Source organism: Haemaphysalis longicornis, unplaced genomic scaffold (genome assembly GCF_048455015.1).
Source record: "Haemaphysalis longicornis isolate Haplotype H1 unplaced genomic scaffold, Haemaphysalis longicornis Haplotype H1 scaffold_1, whole genome shotgun sequence".
Taxonomy (NCBI): domain Eukaryota; kingdom Metazoa; phylum Arthropoda; class Arachnida; order Ixodida; family Ixodidae; genus Haemaphysalis; species Haemaphysalis longicornis.
The window spans coordinates 302,939,406-302,961,718 of NW_027526203.1; the positions used below are offsets into that span (position 1 = coordinate 302,939,406).

The 22,313-nt window shown below is 48.5% G+C and overlaps 1 protein-coding gene and 1 pseudogene across 1 annotated transcript in view; one reads left to right on the forward strand and one right to left on the reverse strand.

Moving 5' to 3' along the window:
- LOC144149609 (uncharacterized) overlaps window positions 1-21,619 on the forward strand; it is a 47,731-nt gene extending 26,112 nt beyond the window's left edge. The window contains exons 4-5 of the mRNA XM_077681255.1: window positions 5,368-5,457; window positions 21,489-21,619. Of these exons, the coding sequence (XP_077537381.1) occupies window positions 5,368-5,457; window positions 21,489-21,560 (162 nt within the window). The 3' untranslated portion in view covers window positions 21,561-21,619. The remainder of the gene's footprint in view (window positions 1-5,367; window positions 5,458-21,488) is intronic.
- On the reverse strand, window positions 11,702-13,126 carry LOC144170065 (BTB/POZ domain-containing protein KCTD20 pseudogene; annotated as a pseudogene).
- Window positions 21,620-22,313: the final 694 nt, after the last annotated feature.

A 22,313-nucleotide genomic window follows, 5' to 3' on the forward strand; every position in this document is an offset into this window, starting at 1 on the left:
AAACAAAAATTGTTCCATACCAACAGAAGCCACCGGGTGAGCGATTATCCAAGAATGAATAAACACTCCAGGCACCATGCATGCCAGGAAGGCCGGCTCCCTTGCTTGCTTGCTCGTTTGCTTCTATTTGCTTCACTTCTGGTTCGCTTAGTCAGCCGGTTTGTTTTCGCGTTGTGTCCACTCGACGAAGACCTCCGGAAAATGTCAACTCTTATTTTTAACGTAAATGTGACAAAATTTTTTTGACCCATTCCGTATCTGTGAAGGGTGGGCGATGAGAGTAGCTGGAGTCCGGAATATCACGGCCTCCCCCTTGCGACCACAGAACAGGAGGGAAATTCAAAATGGAAAAGGGCAACTTGTCTTAACGATGGGGTCGCCGCCTCGAAGAGCCGGAGGCGCTTGGAACGCTGACAAAAAGAGGGCGGTGTGAACGAATACACGTGGCCGACGCGGGTCGCACGCACACTAGCAAATCTTTGAGAAACCTTTATTGCCTACCTGAGAGTCCGTTGATCTTGAAAGCTGAAAACCAGTCTACTCAAAACGCATGCCGAAGTGATGAGACGTATGAGCTTAGGCATAGGTCAAACGATTTAGCATCAAATTTGGGACCTGACTTTTTGCACACGTAGAACAAAAATGCGCAGAAACCTAGCCATAAACAGCTTAGCTGTAAAAAATTCAAATCCGCCGTTCTTTTTTCTGGGTAGCTTCAGGTGGCCCTGGTTGAACATGGCATACCGAGCGAGGGAGGGAGAGAGAGAAAGGAAGAGAGAGATATATATATATAGAGAGAGAGAGATAGAGGGAGGGAGGGAGGGAGGGAGGGAGGGAGGGAAGGGACAGAGGAAACAGTTCTTTTGCACAGTTACCAAATAACTGATGGGTGCCTAAAACGTGAAGCATTTCTTTGTCGCCTTCTAGGTCAGAAGATCTAAAAGCCATCAAAGAGAAGTGCCAAGGTTTCAAAGCACGTTAAAGATCTCTAGGTGGTCAAAATGAATTCGGAGCCCTCCACTACAGCGCGCCTCATCGCCTGCGTTGCGTCGGCGCGTTACATCCTAGAATCAATCAATCAATCAATCAATCAATCAATCAATCAATCAATCAATCAATCAATCAATCAATCAATCAATCAATCAATCAATCAATCAATCAATCAATCAATCAATCAATCAATCAATCAATCAATCAATCAATCAATCAATCAATCAATCAATCAATCAATCAATCAATCAATCAATCAATCAATCAATCAATCAATCAATCAGAAGTGCCAAGAGGCCGTTACAGACTCAGGTTTTGTCGCGCTTAATTCTCGCCGTATAGTCGGATGCTTATACTTATTCGGATGGAGGATACTTATTTGGTTGAATAAAACAAATAATTAATCAATCAATTAAATAATGAACAAATAAATTTGTAATTGCTAACAATTGAATAGTTTTGATCAAATAGTTTATTAAATGGTTATTATTTAATATATAACCTGCCCACATTATGTCCACCGCAGGACAAAGGCCTCTCCTGATATGCGGGAGTTAGCCGATTATCACAGGGTGGCCAAATCCTGTCATAGTGAGATTGTGCTGTTGTTGTTGTTGGTGGTGGTGATGATGATGTTTATTAACTGATGGATCTAGCCTTGCGTGATATGCCGGCAATTGCTCCCCCAATAAACACCTTCTTGCCGCTATGCGCGGTAAATCACCAGGAGTCACTTGATCAGCACCTTTTTGCCGCTATGAGCGGGAAATCACCAGGAGTCCCTGAGGCGTGTGTCCCTTAAAAACCAGAGGATCAGGCGCAAAATGTCTCTCCTGGTGATCCAATAGCCTATAGGAAAAATTGTATCGCCCAAAGAGACATGAGGAGCGGCTCTCCTTCAAATTTCCTTAAACAAAGCTAACCTCTCCGTCGCATGCTCTCGGCAGTCTATAATAAAATGTCCGATGTCACCTGTTACACAACACTTTACGCACAAAGGTGAGGAGATTCAGCGTATGAAGGTTCAGCTTATGAAGCCACGCCGGTGTCCGTGCTGAGTTGGTCCGGATGTGGAACAGTAAGGATGCCTCTGTCCTCCTCATTCCTTTGGTAACACAAAGTTGGTGATGTGGTCGCCAAAGAGATCTGAAGTGTTCTTTAATGAGGGTTTTAGCAATTCGCCGTTCGTCTAGAGCCACTTTCAGAAAACGAGCACAAGATGTCGCTTCACGGGCCAACTTGTCCGCGGCTTCGTTTCCAAGCACTCCGACATGGGAAGGAACCGACTGGAAGCGAACGCTAAGCCCGTTTTCATTTAGCTGCTGAAGGAGACGTAGGGAGATGAAGGGAGGCTGACACCCGTGCCTATGTGAGAACTCGAATGCTCCAACGATCTACCTGGTGAAATGGTTAGTATCTTTTGTGAATACGACAGCAGTTTCGAAAACAAGGGTAACCACCGCAATTCCTGCAACGTGTGGCGAGGTCCCCATTGTTCAGGTTTTCCACATGCTGGCGGTGTTCGTGCAGTCTGTCATTGAGACATCCACACGTCTGCCCGATGTACTATTTCTCATAATCTAAAAAGGATTGGTAAACGTGAAGAGGGAATGTTTTCTCTAGGCCCCGCCTAAATGACCAGAACTTCGCAACAAAGTCAGTGACCCCAACCTCAAGAAGAACCCGTGCTGTAAAAAACACCGCACGTCGTTCATGGCCCGCTCGGAAGCCACGCTCCACAAATTGCGCTAAGCAGAAAATCGAGCAGACGGACAGATGTCTCAACGACAGACTGCGAGAAGACGGCCAGCATGTAGAAATCGTGAACAATGGGGCCCTCGGCACACAATGCAGATATTACGACGGTTACAATGATTTTCGAAACTGCTGTGGCATTCACAAAAATACTAACCATTTCACCAGGGAGATCTTTGGAGTATTCGATTCGAGTTCTCACCGAGGCACGGGTGTCAGCCTCGCTTCAGTGCTCCTAAAACGCAAAGAAATTGCGTAGCTTGTGCGGTAGTCATACGCGATTCGTTATGATGTTTAGAAACTGCACTTTCAATACGCAAACCTTTTTTCGCTGTCCTACGTCCATTCCTTCCTTCGTTACGGCGGAATTTACTTATAAAAGTACCATTTTAAGCAATAAACACCGGTTTAAAGTAAGCACCGTGCAATGTGTGCCCTTCTTCCGTGTCCGTGTCGGTTTTGCGCTCAACCCGAATATACGAATCAGCAAATCGCCCAAGTTTTCTCAGTATATAACCAAGCTCTTTTTTGAAGCAAGAGAAGGCATGCTTACATAGTATTTCCCCCTCTGGCATGTAATAGCGTAAGCATGTCCCGGTTGCTCACTAGAATGGAAAGAGCTTGCCGCAGATCCGTGACACGCAGAAAAAGGAACGAGGGATGTCGTGGCGGATTTCGCTACCGGCTTGGATGCATCTGAAAATTTCAATGTTTAGCCCTGCAATAAAAATAGGGCCGAATTACTAACGAGAACGCAATTCACCCCGCTTTGTTGCAGCTCAGACAATCCAAGAGAGACGATGTCTTATGTAAAATACTGGGACGCAAACGCTATTGCCTAATTAATTATACGAGGGAGCAGTGTACAGTAGCTTCCCCATCGCCGGAATTCAGGCAGGCGACAAAATGCCGGTACTTGTGGACAACAAAAGGATCGACAGGCAGGCGATGCCGCTGCTAAAGCGGGCAAACGTGACCTTTGCGATGGTTTGAATACAAAGTACGATTGGCATGATGTGCGAGGGGCAGGCATGCAAGAAACACCGTGTTGCTGGCTTCTAAAGCCGGAGAAAGGCGTCTGCATCGGGCCGTGCCTCAAGTTTGTGGGGAAGAGGGATGAGCTGCCCACGCATTCTGGCAGATCTATGAATAGGTCCTCCATTAATTATTGAATATGCCTAATCTTCCAAAAAGAAAGCAAGAATAAAAAAAGAAGCAGTGAGGCTGCAGGTGAAAAGACCAGACGCTGTTCTATTTATCGCCCAATTGCTTCTTTCGTGTATCGATCCCGTATACCAGGTTTTCGAACTTCCCTTGAAAGATATAGCTCACATAATACGATTGGGGATGGCGCACAATGGCACACGCTTTCAGCTGCATTTGTTTTCAGCTTTTGGCCATCTTCACAACTTTTGTGATAAGGAAGCGTGAACCGCAGGCTTCAGCCATTGTCCCTCGAAAAAAGACGCTACTGAAGCTCGCGGAGGCTACGCTGCTGAGACCGCGCTACTAAAGGCTTCTGAGGATACCTACAGTTAGAGCCACTAGATGAGGTTTCACAGTATCGGCACTCTTTTCTGTCATTGTTGAATGCCGCCGACAGCGGCCATTGGTCGAACCACGTCACGTGACATTTGTTTACCCCGGAAGGCCCATGGGCGCTGATTGATTGATTGATTGACAGGCGCAACTCTGTGTTGCGATTAATTTTGACCACCTGGGGATCTTTAACGCGCGCCGAAATCTCGTACACACGGGCGTTTTTACTTTTCGCTTCCATCAGAAAAGCGGTCGCTGCGGCCGGGAATCGAACCCGCGTCCTCGTGATCAGCAGCACAACGCCTTAGACACTGAGCCACCGCGGTGGGTCCATGGGCGCTGCTATTTTGGTGACTCTGTGGTGCTCCGCGCGCGCTCTTCGATAAGTCATGATTTTCAAAGCACAGTGTGGCTGTATGACACATTGAGAGTGAGTTTTTAAGCCCCCAGATCGAGTAGCGATGCCGTGCTGCTCTGGGCTGATTGGCTGGATGGCGGCACGCCACTTTCAGGCAAGGGCCTACATTACCAACGCTCTTCGCAATTAAGACACTGCAAGAGCAGCGTGTGGTTATCCGGCGCCTCGACTATTCAATCTCGCTTTTCGCGGGAAATCCACCGCGCACCAGCATCGGCCAATCCCAAGCTGATCTTATAAAATCTTACGAACAGCTTTGTGAGTCTGGTACCTGTTTGGGTCGTAAACTCAATACACAATTCCGAATTCGTCGCCCCTAAGAAACTTGTAATCCAGGCACGGCAGCAACTAGCAACTGCGCGGAGCTGCCAGGGGAATGAACTAAAATTATTACCAGACGAATGCAGCCCGCAGCCCGTGGGCTTCTCCGCGCTGTGTAAACATCGTGCGCAGGTGCACTTAGTTTACCCAGGTACGCCCCTTCGTCAACTCACCAGCCGCGGGGGCTCAGTGGCTAAGGCGTTTTGGTGCTGAGCCCAAGGACGCATTACCAACTATCCCACCCGGAAATTAAACTAACGGCGGCCTACATTCATTCGCATGTAAGCCTTGAATTAAAAACTCCGGATTTCGGTCACAGTTGGCTCCGTTCTGTTTCTACGCAGTTCGTGTTCTACCAGATGGTGGCTTCTCTGGCCTACGTGGGTGGTTCTGTGAAGCTGATCAAGGAGTCGCCTAGCGTCCCCGTTCACGCGGTGAGGGAAAGCCACATGACCCTTCACCATTGACGCAGAGCCACAGCTTCGGGGCATGCAGGAGAACGATTGCTTGGACATAATGTAGTACAGTGCGCAACACAGTTGTCTTAATTAACAGCGGGTTAAACTTAACTAATTACACCTGAAAACTGCTGAAACATACGTTTTACAGAAATGTCGGAGATAAAAGGGGCGTGCTCAGACTTCAGAACGCCACAGTAGTTTCCCATAAACCCCACTCGGGTGAGGCTGAACGTAACGCTGAAAGTGCTGAAAGTACGAAAGCTGTGTTATAGACAAGCGCGTTGCCTTCTATACTTCGTGCCAGTGCACGCTTTGATAAAACAGCCTCTTCATTCATGTATAATCTGCGGTTTGTGCCCTGCCTGGGCTTTTTTTGTACGATTTCGACTTATGGCAAAGGTCGCTAAACATCACATCGAAGGTCATTCTTCTTGCTTGTGCCAACAATATAGTTATGGTGTCAACCGGCATGCATTCACTAGAGCCAGTGACACAAGATATCAGTTTTTCCTGTTTTCTGTGCTTTCCTGTTCATAACTTTCGGATTTTTCGCCCATGTCCTTACCCTAGTATGGCCGTCAGAGCTGCTTTCCCTGCTTTTGGTTTTAAAATGTTTGCGTGCATGTTCCTTACTGCGGCAGTGGCGTATAGTGGTGGCCCGAGAACGCGTCCGGCAGCAAGACGCAAAGTGAAAAAGATGGTGATGATGAGGGGAATCGTTCGTCGATTGGAGCCCACTGCTTTCGCATTCACGGCATCATGAGGGGTGCGTGTAGGTGTCCTCGCAATTTTACCACTATACCAGGTCAGTGGAATCAAACTTGGCGACAGCGTCGGAGCTGTTTATTTGAGCTTGCCTGTTCATACGTGCATACATCCGCTTCAGCATCTTGATCACTGAGCGAGAAGAGTCGATTACCGCTTCATCTGCTCTCGGAGTGCAGCTGGCCCCGCGGTGGTCGTTCAGCCTGCTCCTCCAGGGCACATGACGCGAATGGTACAGCTCACGTGACTCTTCGGAATGGCCAATCTGCCCCTGGCGCTCGCTACTCGGCTCACTTTATTTTTTTCTTCTTATCCCTCGTTATCAGAGAGAAACACATGCTGCACGCACTGGGTTTCGGCAATGCGACGTCCAGAAGGGGATCTTCATAAAATTGAGTCCTCAACAACTTGTCGCGTTAAAATTACACTGCTTTCCTTTAAGAGATGGGGAGGAACAGAGTGGGAATCTGAGGTGTTTACGTGGCGGGTGCATTACTAAAGTAGTGCCACTTCTGGCGTAGCTGCGTGTGCACCTCCCTACCGGATAAGCAACGGGTTTATGGTCCTTCTCATCCAGCTCACCACTAAGGGGAGGGGGGGAGGGGTAAGGATGACGCACTACTGTACCTCATTACGAGAAGGCTCACGCTCCTCAAGTGACACAACGGCGTGACACAAAGCCGCTGTGGATCATGAGGTGTGGGGACATCTCGCTTCTCAGCCGTGAGCTGAGTGGGAGGGCCTGCCGATCTATGCGATGGGCAGGATTGGGATTCCATGTCACTCGTTCCTTCAGTGAGGATGATGATAACGATGACCATGACGGCAGCTTAATTTGAGTCGCGCTGCCACTAGGGGTATTCAGCCGCACCGCTACCTCACTGGAGTTTCAGGAGAGTTTGATGCTTCCAGGATCCCCTGGGTGTGTTTTTGGAGTAGTGGGCACGCTACGGGCTTGAGTTCGCTTCGTGTAGTGGTCGAGCATCCCAAGGCATATGAAGCTTCAGGAAGAAAGAGGTATGGTGAAATGTAACGCACCGAACGCTGATACCTGGGTATTCCCATCTTGTGCATAATTTAGCAGTGAGGTATTTCAGAGTTGGAAAATTTGAGGCTCTACACGACACACAGTGGAGGTCCTTCCATGTGATTATGCGGCGCCGTGTACATTAGATGGCGTTTATGCTATGATATGCCCCATTGCGTCCTTATTCCTTACTGTGTACTGTCATTACGCAATTATAAAGCGAAACTGAAGCAGGGAAGCGAAAGGGTCAATGCATGCCAGAACTACCGTGTGGCGTTTAGCATGGGGAGGTTTGGGGTGGATTAGATTGTTGCTGACGAACCAGGCGTGGGGTGCAGAAGTGGGACGGGCTTCCTTTCGGGAGAAGTTTCCTGGCTGTTCGTAGGTGTAGCATTCTTATCACGTACGATAAACATACTGGCAGTTGCTTCGCATTAGCCGTACAAATGGGTAAATGGCAGCAGAGCTGCAGAAGCACACAATTTGCGAGTAGAACTGTCAGTTTATGGAAACACAATCGGGGGGCTGAAATTCATGCGAGCTCGGGAATAGTTTAGAATAAGAAAACCGATTAAAAAACAATATGACGTACCAGATAACGTCGGTACTGTCTTTTTCGTCTCTTCTACTTTTTGTGCAGTACTGTGCACAGAGCCCGATTTAACGATCTATTCAACCACCCGCTGCTGTTCACCTATGTGAGCATTGGACTTGTGCTGCCCATAGTAAAGAGCGGTCAACTCCACGTTTTAATAACGCCTCGGCTATTCGTAACTGCTAACTTCTGATCCCCTCATCGGAGTGACAGTACTGGCAATCGAGCACCCCAACACAAACCTCTCGCATTTGTAAAAGGGAATGTCCGAAGTAAAATGTAAATCAACCGCTTTCTTGACGTCACGTAAACGGCAAATTTAGCGTGCGCGCTAGTCTCGAAAACATGGTCAGAATGAAAAGCTGTGCAAGTGTTGCGGGCTCTTTTTACTTTTTTTACCCTGCTTTCTGCGTGGCTGGCTGTAGTTAGCTGACGATGATATTTTAATCGAACCTGAACGAAAGCAGCGCCAAAGTCGGCAATTCTATTGTAATAACTGTGGCCGGATTTTTAGGCATTAAGAAGCGCGTTTTAGGTGCCAAAAACAGGCAGGCAAAACAACGTTTTAGGCTTCCAACATCTGAAATATAGGCACTATAAATTTTTACATAAATTCAAATAATTTCAAACGAAGACGTATGCGACCTGTATCTACGACAGGAAAACCAAAGTTTTTATTGTTTATAATGACACAAAGGCGCCAACAGTTCAACATAGCCGTTCAATTCTCCCATAAAATTGCTAAACTAATGTCAATCCATTAACAAGCGCAGTGCTCCCATTCATGTTCAGTGGCCATTATCGCTTGCACAAGCGTCGCATGTAGTAAAAGAGGCATGAAAAGGAATACTTGAGAGCTGGGAATACTTGTTTAAAAAAGCTCTATACTCGAGTACAAGCTAAGAAAGGCCACAGCTCGCGCTGTGTACCCCTCCGCCGAGGCGACGGCCCGGATGTCAGCGCGGGCGCGCGTTTTGAAAAGAGATTCGCCTGATTTTTCTCACGTAGTTTGTTTGACGTCGATGTAGTAATTTATAAGAAGAGTAAGTGTGAAAAATGACTGAAACGACTGGCGTCGTGTTCAAAATACTTGCAGTAAGACATGCTTTGCGTCGCGCGGAGGCACAGCCGGCTGCGGTGATGAGGCGCAGTGGCAACTTCCGTTGCCGTTCTTAAGTTGCACCCGAGTGTAGTTGATGTCTGCCTGACGCAATTTAATTGCGACGCTATAGAAACAGAAACAAATAACAGACGCAAGAGCGACCACGATTTATTAAGAAATTATTACGCTTTTACATGAGTACTGTTGGGAAGAACTCTAGGATTTTTCTCATATATATTGATATCCTAATCGAGCAATGAAGATGCCCCAACACCGCCAAATAAGCTTCGACAAAATTGAAGAGCATTTTTCGAAAGGTGTTTAGCAGCCGATGAGATTTTTAGAGCGTTTTAGAGCCCGTCGGTAGTGTGAATTGAAAGGAAATGCAGTGTGAAAGGAAATGCAGCTGCCTAGTGCATGCTGTTTCGCCGTTGGCTCTTCCTTGTAGGAGTGATGCGCTTTTGTTTATGTCTTAACTGTGCACTGAGTTGTAACCCAGTAAACATAGCCCATACAAACTTGATGTTCTTTAAAAATGTTCTTTTCGAAGTATTTTTGTGCTTGTATAGTTTCTTACATGATTTTTATTGCCCCTCCCCTCTACAATGTATTTATACCCTGAGGGTACAATAAATAAATAAATAAATAAATAAATAAATAAATAAATAAATAAATAAATAAATAAATAAACAAATAAATAAAGGCGTGTTCAATGCTCAACGGTTGCATTGAAAATGCGGTTGGATTTGAGCGTGCTTTAAGAAACGAGGATGCGACTGCTCATGTTTGAAGAAATCCGTTTGGAGAGCACGCGGAACGTAGTATAAGGATCACTGTGCAAATTGTGCAAACAGCAGCAAACTATCACCATCTCCAGATTTTGTATCCAAAATTGCTCCTCTTGTCACTGAGAATGAGCGCCCCATTCCACTTGTGCTAGCGGTTGCTTCCCGGGAATCGGTTGAACTAGAGGACTAGGTTGATCCCGTTCTAAACAGTCAATGCTACCCGGTAACGTGAATAACGATCTCAAACTGCACCCGAAAGCGAAACTCAAGGCTAAATAGCGTTCTATAGGCGCAGATATTGAAAATAGGCATTTATAGGCTTTTGTAGGCATTTAGGCACAAACGCCAAAATAGGCATTTATATGCACTATGAAAACCCCATCAAAGCCCCTCTTGAACTCTGATTTATGCTCATATACAAAAATGGCACGATAGGAGTGCAAGGAACGGAATAGGCATTTGCCTAAAATCCGGTCTATAATAATGACTAATTCCAATTGCTTACCAGGGTAGAATGATCTAAAGTTAGTGAAAGCTTCATAGCCACTTCACAGCACAACGTCCTTATACGCTAGTGCAATCGTCTCATCAGTCTGTTTCTGTACCATCCACTTCTTAGGAGGCGCTGTTAGCTGTTTTGATCCGCGCTTATAAGCGCCGTCCAGTATCCCATTACGGGTGTGCGCTAATCCATGTGCGCGTAACACTTGTTTAGGGTAGAGTACGGGTGCTTATTTCTTGTGGTCAATCCTCCTGGTACTTGGTACATGCCCCGGCAACCTCTTTAGCTACGCGTGCTTCAGCAGCATACATTACTGTGTATAAAGCGATGTGCAATACCCAATTCGGTTACGTTCAGCTCTGTGGGTATGTATCACTTTGCGAGGTCAACAGCAGTAACAGTCGGGTATTCGCTGCACCACCGGGGCTTATAGGCATAACTTCACGCGTTGATGTCTTACGGTGCCAACCTGTACTCGCAGCTTGAAGTGTGTTGAGTATAACAATTTTTCCAGTGGATACCGGCTGGCGCCGTTAAACGCCAGCAGGTAAGCTTAGCGCGTTATGTTTAGGCGTAATGTGAGGTATCCTTCAAGTTGAGTTTTACGACATGCCAAGCAACGTCATTCTCATTGCATACATCGAGTTGCTGGTACCGGTTGACGTCCTTAGACCGCAAAGCGTGACGTTAAGCCAAACTTCGGGCCGTCGCATACCCGTGCCGCGTCGTGCCTCCTTGTACGCTGCCCCAACCTTCGCGCAAGCGAGTTATAAACTGTAAGACGCGGGGAGATCCGTGCACAGCCACGGCAATTTTAAAGATGGCCTTTTACGCAAACGCCTAAAACCCACGCTGCAGCCGCATCAGTACTAGGATGAAAGACACCCTTCAGCAACTATTTACGCTGTTTACCAATCACTTCTGCTAGCGTGGAATAAAACGAACAGTATAGAGCGCCGAACAGCAAACGGTATATGCATAATGAGCCGACCAGTCTCCGCTAAAGGACTGCACTGCAGCCGCTGCATTTTCTCTGTATGTTAACTGTGAGTCACAAAAGTTCGGGACGTCTAAAGACAAGTTGCTTCCAGTAGCTCTTTTTAAACGCATCTGCTGCAACCCTGCTTAGGCCAAATGTTAGCATGCCAATTCTGTATTTGTAATTCTCGCCATCAGGTGCTGATGCAAAACTTGTTAAAGGCAGGCGACTCAAGGAAGCAGCCGTATTCCATGCCAGACACTTCCCGATTTCGTACTCACGCTCACACGAGTAAAGCCAGGTCAGGATAACGCATCCAGGCTAGCGTAACGTGCATGCTGAAATGAACAGCGACGACACAATGTATTATCCCCGTTATTTTATATTCTCAGCATTCGAGGACACAAGAAAATGATCCGAGCGCGCATGCCGACACTGCTCCCCAGAAAAAAAAACAAGCTAGGGCAGGTCGTCCCGCGTAAGCAGCACTCTTGGATGCGGTTCCTTGGGGAACACAACCACTTCTTCGTGTGGCTGGGCGGAAGCCTCAAGCTCCTCTCCTCCCTGCTCATGCGGGTGTACGACCGCGGGCACGTCGTCGGCGCCGGCAGCATCGACGCCGTCTGTCCCCACGTAAGCCGCTGCACTGGTCACTTGTAGCGGCCGGTAGGCGGCGGTTGAGCGGTTGCTCTTGATGCACTGGAAGTCAACGTGGCGGCTCTTGGCCTCTTCCTGCTCCCAGGACATCCGAAGGAAGGGCCGCTGCACGTAGTTGTAGATCACCTCGATTCTTCCGCCCGGCCGACGCTTCACTTTCTCCTTGTGCGTAGGATAGCCTTCGATGCCTATCCGAATTTTCTTCAGGCCGCGTTCCTTGAGCACCTGCTTGGCCACATGACGGTTTTCGATATACTTGAAAAATCTGTACATGTCTGTGCTGTGTATGACTTGGCAATGCTCTTCTCCGGTCTGCGGCGGGTACTGCTCGTCCCACTTGACAGCGTCGTCATCCAAAAGCACCGCGATGTGGCACTCGCGGCCGCCCCTCTGAGCCACCTTGACCATTTGGGCGACGACCAATTCTTCAAGAAACTTCCCAAACTCCAGGCGCGCTCCTTCGTCAGAGAGCTCGTGAAAGAGGCCTCTGAGGTTGTAGCATTTCACAGTCTGCGCATCGAAGGGGATGAGAAAATAGTCGCACGCTTCGCGAAGATCTGTCAATGCGACGCTTGAGGGACAGCGAATAACACCAGTCTTGTAGTACTTCAAGATGGCTCTGAAGACAGCGGCGGAGAGGCCTTCAGCGACTCTATACTCGCCTCGCTCGTTGGGTCTTGTAAGGTTGCTTTCCAACGAAGAACCAAACATGTGAGCAAGCATGGTGTCTGGCTGCCGCGCGAAGAGCGCCGGGTTGACGACGAACCGCGTATTTTCTACGATAAGCGTGACACGCTCGTCCGAGCCGGTCAGTGACAGTGCCGACAGGGAGGTCGTCAGGGGTTCCGGCTCCTCGTCGCTGCTGTCCGCCGTGTCAGCGCCTCGGCTTCGCGGGGTCAGAACTGAAGAGTGGTTGGACAGGGAGCCGCTGGCCTGGGTCGAGCTGGAGCCGCTGCCCGAGGAACCTCCGCCTCGCCCACTGGCGGACTGGCTGCGCGACAGCAGCTCGCCCCACCGCGGTTTGATTCGTCGTGCTGCGGTGCAGTCCTGTCTGCCGCCTTCTTCGTCGTTCAATTTGCTCACCAGGCACGGCTTGAGCTTTGCACGGCCATGAGTAAGGCCATCCAAGCCTCGCATGGCCGTTGCGCGGTCCTCTTGGGAAGCGTCCTCGGTGTCACTGCTACAGTCGTAGCTGCAGCTCCGACTGAATCCCTTCCGAAAGGCCATGGCGCGCGCACCGCATACCACTCACGAATGCCAATCTCAATAGTTCCACACGGCCGCAGCTGTGCTACGCGGCGAAGGGAAAAATTAGGCGTACCATTGCTGGTAAATTTTGACGGAGGCCGCGCCGGCGCGAGTCCCGGTACAGCGCGCGGCTGGGATCGTCGTCCTCTTCTTAGCCAGGCGGCTAAGGCGTGCGGAGCGATTGTCTGCTTCTTTCTCGTCCGCACATTTGCTCGTTTTATAAATAATACGGTAAAAAAAAACGGAAAGCAACACGGATTTCGCATTTCGGTGCAGAATTCTTCAGCGACAGGGACACTTTATGCGTGATAACCTACAGAAATAGATTAGTAATGAACAAACATTGATTAACTCCCTTTAAATATAGGCTTCATAGCCCATGGCCGTATTACAAGTTTCTAACGAGTAACTATATAAGGAGGAGAGATTTTTACAAATCCCCAGTTCACGTGTAGGTTGAAATTTTCATTGCCAAATTTCGCCACAGAGATATCCTGGGACGAGGCGCACGATAAGCTCCAGAAATACAACCCAATGGGAGCAATAAGTGAAGGGACGAAATGCACACCACCATCATTTACAACGCTAGCCCCTGAAACAATAGAACACTTTCTTTTAAATTGCCGCAGCTTTTCCTCGATGCGACGCACGCACCTTGAATACACGTTTAATCGGCTGAATCTCCCTTTATCTTTAACCGTTATTCTTTCCCTGGGTGCTTCCGTCATAGGATATCGCCACAGAGATGTCGTGATCGCCTTTCATTCCTTTGTTGCGGCGATAGGCCGGATGCCCTGCTATATAGCTATGCCTTCATTCGCAAGTTTTTTTTTTCCTGACAATCCTGTTCTATCCAAAGATTTCTTTTTCTACTCTCAATGTTTTTTCTCGTACTTTTGTTTTCTTTTCTATCTAAAATAAACCGGGTCACAGCCTAATTAGTACAGGCAGCTTCTTGGCCAATCCCCCGCGTGGGTACGCGCCATAACATAAGGAACCAACCAACCAACCAACCAGTCAGCTTGAGCGCTTTAATAATGGTCAGTGAAATGAGAAACTACGGTATGAGCAATGGCTCAAGCTAGTCGTTCGTGAAATAAAACTGTATTCAATAATATCGTTCGTATGCTGAAGCGCTCTACTAGCCCAGGCCTTTCTTCATCATATCTTTTTTATCTGTGTCATATTGCTGTATTAGCTAGTACTCATTACTAGCCATTATGCAGACAGCTTAGGCCGGAAGACACTGGAGTTACTGGCGCACGTTTCTTTCTATATAGCGGCTTAGTGCAAACTTAGGACTGTCCTTCTGGCATTGTAGACGAAGTTGGTTTGCCATCGGATCATTTCCGTAGCAAGCTTTTTCGACAAGTATCTCAAAATACGTACGAGTAAATATTTATAGAAAGTGTGTTTCATTAAACATTGACTGCTTAGAATTCTGTAATATACAAATGCACCATAAAATTTTAAATATAAGTTAAATATTTAAAATAAAGTATTTGTTGTAGACTAAAATGAAAGCAACGATTGCTTCGAGGTATAATTAATCCCAATAAGCAGCATGGTGCCGCTTTGGTAGATTTTAAAACTTTGCATTGCCAAAACAAAACAGGCTGTAGGTATATATACAGCAGACTCCGGTTAAGAAGAACTCCATGGTTAAGACGAACAACACTTTTGCTCTCCTGTAACCTTCACAAGGCAAAAAACCGCCTAGCTAGGACGAATTTCTAATAATACGAACAAATTTTTACGGTCCCTTCGAGTTCGTCTTAACGGGAGTCTATACCGTATATATACGGTAGACTCCCGTATACGGTATACGTGTGTATGCGTGGTGCATGTGTATATTAGAGCGAAAGTTCCAGTGCAGCATGTGTGGTAAGGTCATTTATGGCGTCTCAATGACCTTCCCAAGGACCAGTGACTCCGCGCAACCGCACAAGGCACTGGCTTGTCCTGGCTGATCTTGAAAGTCAGATTGACGCTACGAGGAACGAGGCATTTGTGGGTTTGTACCCGGAATAAAAAAAACTTTCGCTCTAAACCTACAAATTGGGCTCAACGTACTTCCGGGTCATCTGGTTCTGATTCTGGTCCTGGACTGGTCCACGCCGTGAGACCTCAGAGTGATGTTAGGCTTATGTTCCAGCGCTGCGGCACATGCTATTGGACATCGCTTTATAAACGGGAATGAATGATGCTGCAGTGCGCGTTGCTGCAACGCTACTCGGAATGAATGAATGAATGAATGAATGAATGAATGAATGAATGAATGAATGAATGAATGAATGAATGAATGAATTGGAGAGCAAGTACTAGGAGGGTCCACCCCGAAAAATCTGTGCCCGCACTCTGAACCCTGTACGCAATTACTCCGAAGCCTGGCAACGTTTTACACGCACAGACAGCAGTACCCGCAATGGGGCATTGGACGTCACTTTATGAGCAGGAATGGATGCTGCTTTCGCACGATACTTTGTGGTTGGCGCAGCTAGTGTCTAATAAAAAAAAAAAAAAAATCCCCCCACCTCCCCGAAGGGGATCGTGCGGAAATGCGAATGCATTGGGTGCACCGATGAATGCGGTGCGAGTAATTATTATTAATGGCGTACTTAATGAAGAGAGACGAGAGTGTGAGTCCTCCAACCGATGATGACGTTGAAGCAACTGCAGTGACGTCACCACGAGCGGGAGGTGTAATGCTCAGGTTGCATTGTGTTACGATTCGTGCTTGCGGTATCGTTGCCTTGAGGGATTCGACTTCACCGACTTCCATCGCTTCAAGGCGCCAGGCGCGCGCTCCACTGCATTATATAGATTCCGAACGCAGCGAGCGGAGAGAGGGTACGCGGAGAGGAGAGAGAGCCCGCCGAGCTCCGCGATGCGAGCGCCCTCACACGCCCGAGCGCGCTCCTCCTCTCCACTCACTCTCCGCTACTCCGCCCGAGCTCCGCGATGCGAGCGCCGCGGGTCCGCCGCGCCGAGACGACGACGACGACGACGAAAGCAGAACTACGAGGCGCGCGCTCACGTGCGCTCGCGCTGGAGGAATGCAGGCGCACGCCGACGGAGCGCGACAACCCCCGACTAAGAAATGCATTCGCATTTAAAAAATTCACCATCTTCCCGTAGGGGAACCCTGAGTAGTATGCGAAGAAGCCATGGGGTCGACTCAAGTTCCCAGCAGTTTTCAGTTCGATCGCGGCGTTGCGGGAGGAGAATGAGGGGAGCGGAGCGCACGCGCGCGTCATTTATACCGCGGAGCTACAGTGGCGCCCCCAGGGAAGTATGCAGCGGCTACCGTCACGTCTCTAACCCTAAGCTGCTTCGCATTATCGCACGCGGAGCCGCAGGTGTTGCCATTCGTTGCGCAATCCAGGAGAGGAGAGGAGCTTCGGAGAGGAGGGGAGGAATGCCGGAGAGGAGAGGAGCGTCGGAGAGGAGAGGAGGAATGCCTCGCATACTACTCAGTGTTCCCCTACGGGAAAATGACGACGGTGGTTGAACACGAAGCTATCTCCTGATGGATTGTTTGGTTGGCCAATCCCTAGGGGCATCCTGCCACAATCATCATCAGTGGTGTCTGGCCAGGCATGCGCAGTGGGGGTGTGGTACTCAGGGTTCCCCTACGGGAAGATGATGACGGTGGTTGAACGCGAAGCTATCTCGTGATGGATTCTTTGGTTGGCCAATCCCTAGGGGCATCCTGCCACAATCATCATCAGCGGTGCCTGGCCAGGCATGCGCAGTGGGGGTGCGGACGGCGGACAACGACAACGACGAGGGAGGAATGGATTCTTTGGTTGGCCAATCCCTAGGGGCATCCTGCCACAATCATCAGCGGTGCCTGGCCAGGCATGCGCAGTGGGGGTGCGGACGGCGGACAACGACGAGGGAGGGAGGGACACAGCTCCGAGCATGAGATTAATGCTTCGCATCTAAAACGTTTACAAAAGATTCGACGCACTGGGGTGTAACCCGCGATCACGAACTGAAATGTCAGCCGTCACCATCACCATCACTCCCGCCACCACTACCACCACTACCAACACCCGTCGCGGTGGCTCAGTGGCTAAGGCATTGGGCTGCTGACCACGAGAACGGGGGTTCGAATCAATCAATCAATCAATCAATCAATCAATCAATCAATCAATCAATCAATCAATCAATCAATCAATCAATCAATCAATCAATCAATCAATCATCGTCATCATCGTCATCATCACCATCACCACCACCGCCATGTCATCATCATCATAATCATAGTCATCCGGAACAGCAGCAGCAGCAGCAGCAGCAGCAGCAGCAGCCTATCTACGCCCACTGCAGGGCAAAGGCCTCTCCCATAGATCTCCAATTATCTCGGTCCTGTGCTAACTGCGGCCAATTTATACCCGAACACTTCTCGATCTCATATGCCCATCTAAGTTTCTGCCGCCCTCTCCCCCGCTTTCTTCCTCTAGGGATCCACTCTGTTACCCTTAAGAACCAACGGTCATCTTGCCTTCGCATTACATGCCCTGCCCACACCCATTTCTTCTCAATTTCCACTAACATGTCCTTAACACGCGTTTGTTTCCTGACCCACTCCGCTCTCTTCTTGTCCCTTTACGTTACACCTATCATCTTCCGTTCAACTGCTCGCTGAGTCGTCCTCAATCTGTTTAATTGGCACAGTGGGAGGAACTACGCTTGAGTTCATTTCAAATATGCTAAAAGTTTCAAGCGCCGAAATATTTAGTCAAAAGACGTAAAGGAAAAGATATGCGCTACCATAACTGACGGTGGGTCTGAAGCTGCCGAAGAGCACACACTTCCTGGGTCAGTTGCCTTCGCCGAAGACGGTGCGAAAATGTACGCGCCTTGCACATTGTGATGGCGACGAGAGTGATTAGAAGTGAAGGTTGAAGAGTCAAACAAGCAAACGGCTCGTAGAACTAGAAATATAATATGTCTTAGCCAATGTATTATTATGGAATACCAACTTTCTCGTTCCCAAACGTTGTTAAGTCATATTTGAAATATCGCAGCAGTAGTTTCGACGCACGAAAACCTATTCTATAGAAATGTTCACTGCTCAGAGGCCGCCCAATATAGTTAAAATACTGTTCTCTCCTGGAGGTACCGAGGACGTCATTTTAAGTGCGAATGCACTTCTTAAGCGAGCCTGAATCGTCCGCCGCCGTTGTCCGCATAGCAACAGCTGCGGGTGCGCGCGCTCCTCGTCTTCCTCCTCGTCTTCCCTAGCAACGGGGGGAGATGGGCGCGCGCTACTCTCCTCCTCCTCTCTCCGCTCAGTGACTGCGGGTGTTGGGCGCCTCCTCTCCACTTCGGGCGGGAGAGCTCTCGCTCGCGTAGCGGGTGCTCCGCATTCCGACGCGTGAGGGCGCTCGTGTAGCCCTCGCCGTAACGGCGGGCGCTACTCTCCTCCTCCTCTCTCCGCTCAGTGACTGCGGGTGTTGGGCGCCTCCTCTCCACTCCAAGATCACGATATCCACCGTAATCGCGCAATCAACAACCGTGCATTCGCACTTACACACTCTCCCCCTCGGGGAAGTGCGAGGGAATTTTTGAGCATAAAATTCGAAAGAAGGGGGCAGCTAAAATTGTTTTCCACGGGACTGATTTATGAGCATTGGTGCACATCAAGGAATGCGCAAGACGGTAATTAAGAAGATATGAATAGGTCGCCTTGGGGCGCGCGCTCAATCGTTGGAAATCCTATCAGTTGCGTAAGCGCTTTCACCATGTATGCGGCAGAATAAGAAAGCTTGCAAAGGCTGGCACCGGGTTATCTACAAATTAGTTATCTCCAACGAAGAAAAAAAAATTACAAGGAAGAACACGCCGTTAGGGCATATGCCTATAAGTAACGAGGGAAAAATAAAAGCAAATCATGCAACCTTCCGTCTAAGGACGACGGTGGTTGAACGCGAAGCTTTCTCGTGGCGGTTTTTTTGGTTGGCCGTCCCACACTGCGAGTACGTGCTACTCTGGAGGTGCGCGCCACTTTTCTAGAATACCCACTGCAACTCTCGGGTGTGCACTCTTCAGGCCTAACATTTGGGTTTGGAGAGTACTGCGCGAATCGGTACCTGCTGCTTGTCGTTCGCTTCGACCTTGTCGAAGTGGGGCACAGTGTGATGCGCAAAAATCTTTACCGAGACCTTGCGGATATTTTATTACCTGTGCCATTGTATAGATCAATGTACCGCGCAGGGCCAGGCCAGGATGTGCTTAAGCGTGTCAAAAGAATGGCGGTACCGCCATGGGTGAAAACATTTTTCTTTAAACTTCACGCTGAGTGCTACTCGTAAAGACGTGGCAGAAAGAGAAGGGTTTGTACCTTCCAGGGGGCGTTCAGCGTTATCCGTGCAAGAAACCTGATTCGATCGAACATGTGTTTTTAGAGTGTTGGGATGGGGTATTTTTCTGGGACGTGCTTCAGCGCACATTAAAGAAAGATTTCCCTCTAGACGCACACGGAATACGGTTTTTGCCCATCGAAAGTGAAGACGGTGTACCGTAAGAGCTCGTCATGGTTCTGGCCCTGCACGGCATTTGGAAGTCGCGCATGGCCATACGCCATCGTGATGTTGATGCCAAACGCTCTAAGGAGTATTTTTCTGTGTCCATTCGGTTGATTATTGAAGTATGGAGGGCTCAGCCCGAGCCTCCAGAATGGTTGCTGTGATGGAAACATTGACAAGCATGAAACAATTTTAGCTGGCTTTCTGCTACCCAAGTGTCGGCTAGCAGTTTTATCAATGTAGTGTTGTGTCGGTGTATTGTCAAAGTAGGCGCGCCGCAGGTCTTACACCGTGGAAAACTGGGCCTGTTCGTTCATGATTTAGGGATTAAAACCAGCCAAGAAGACGGAGACACAAGGAAAGAAACAGACAGGACGATGCTGGACACAAAACAGGAGCGACTGGGGAGCCGACGCAAACCCCCTCCCTCTGGACATACAATTTGTCATCGAATTTTACAAACGTGGCGGAGAGATAAAATGACAGCAATTCAAGGAAAGCATCACTGTTCAAGCCGCATTGGTTCTGAAAGCCAACGTTGCCAGAGTCCTCTATGAGTTCACGAACAGTAGAACAGAGCTCATTTTGAGGTACTGAATAGTAAAGGTCCTCTATGTCAACCAAAAAACCTGCGTTCACATGTGGCAGCCCTTTCATCAAAGCATCGGTAACATGCGTGGAGCTCGGGACGGAAAACGGGTCCTCAGGCACAAGAACACGAAGTTTTTGCTGTAGGAATTTTCCCAACTGTTTCTGCCAGCTCCCGTCTTCTGTGACGATGGAAGGCAGGGGGCAATTAACCTTATGGGTTTTTGCCGAAAAGAAAGACACGCAGCTGATCCTCTTTGCTTGCCTTTACGGACTTTTCTAAAGCCGTAAGGTTCACCTCCTTTAGTAGCTTCATGGCAGCCGTTTTTACTTTCCTTAGTTTCAGAGAAGTGGGCTTGAAGTCCTTGTTCATAGCGTCTCTTGCCTTCTCGCTGAAAGTCCCCTTCGGTAAAACGACAAAGCCACCTTCTTTGTCGGACTGCAGCAGACTCAAGTTGGGACTTCAAGCCCACTTCTGTGAAACCAAGGAAAGTAAAAACGGCTGCCATGAAGCTACTAAAGGAGGTGAACCTTACGGCCCTAGAAAAGTCCGTAAAGGCAAGCAAAGAGGATCAGCTGCGTGTCTTTTTTTCGGCAAAAACCCATAAGGTTAATTGCCTCCTGCGTTCCATCGTTACAGAAGACGGGAGCTGGCAGAAACTGTTGGGAAAATTCCTACAGCAAAAACTTCGTGTTCTTGTGCCTGAGGACCCGTTTTCCGTTCACAGCTCCGCGCATGTTACCGATGCTTTGATGAAAGGGCTGCCACATGTGAACGCCGGTTTTTCGGTTGACATAGAGGACCTTTACTATTCAGTACCTCAAAATGAGCTCTGTTCTACTGTTCGTGAACTCATAGAGGAGTCTGGCACAGTTGGCTTCCAGAACCAATGCGGCTTGAACAGTGATGCTTTCCTTGATTGCTGTCATTTTATCTCTCCGCCACGTTTGTGAAATTCGATGACAAATTGTATGTCCAGAGGGAGGGGGTTTGCGTCGGCTCCCCAGTCGCTCCTGTTTTGTGTCCAGCATCGTCCTGTCTGTTTCTTTCCTTGTGTCTCCGTCTTCTTGGCTGGTTTTTAATCCCTAGGTCTTACACCTTGGTTTGTCACGATGTCGCGGTTCTGTGAGGGGCTTAAACTGGGCCCCAATTTGAGTTTTTGCTGTTGCATGATTTCGCTGTTTTAACACCAATAATTTTCTGTTCTTTATTACAGGTCGTCGGAATAATCACCGGAGGGATACATACTCTGCACTTCCTGGTCGTGGTTTATCACACCTACCTTTAATAAAGGACATCGGTATGGCTTACTGTAGCCACCGTCATTTAAACGGGTTTCATCGATCCTAATTGAGAAAGATGGCTGTGTGTCTCTTGCGTTTCGTGCGATTTGATGAGCCAGTGAAGTATCTTACAACGCATCTTTCTGTTTGTTTCTTACGACGCCGAGCTTGAATACCATTGTGTCTTTACCACTCAAATATCAGTATACCGGGGTGCAGAGGCTGTGCGAGCTAGCAGGTCTCGCGTGAAGCCATAGTGAGAAAGTAGGATGCGTGGAGCCATGTATTTGCCTCAATACACCGTGTTGTCCTCATGCAGTATAGGCCTCCCGTACCGCGATGGCTGCGTTGTTTTTTGAGCCGCGCGAAACTTTGCTCGTATACAAGCGGTGATTTTGATTGAAGGGGCGATGGTACAGTTCTTCGAGTAGGAAGTGATTACTTGTTTCTTCATCCAGCCGAAGGAAGAAGTGGCGTTTCATTCCGCTTCTTACTGCCGTGAAGGATGTCAGAAGGAACTCTTGGCGTTTCGTCTCACTTTTTATAACGTTATGGGTAACACGAAGGATTTGCCCGTGATCCTCATGAGTGACGCGGGTGTGTGATCCTGTCCAGAAGTTTCTACAGCCTTCTCCAGGGAGAAACCTGGCTGGGCAATATACAGTCGTTACTACGAACCCCACATTAACGAATTTCTCACATTTACGAACATTTTCCGAATCCCCGCCAGATTGCCGATATTTTCAGTGTAAAAATAT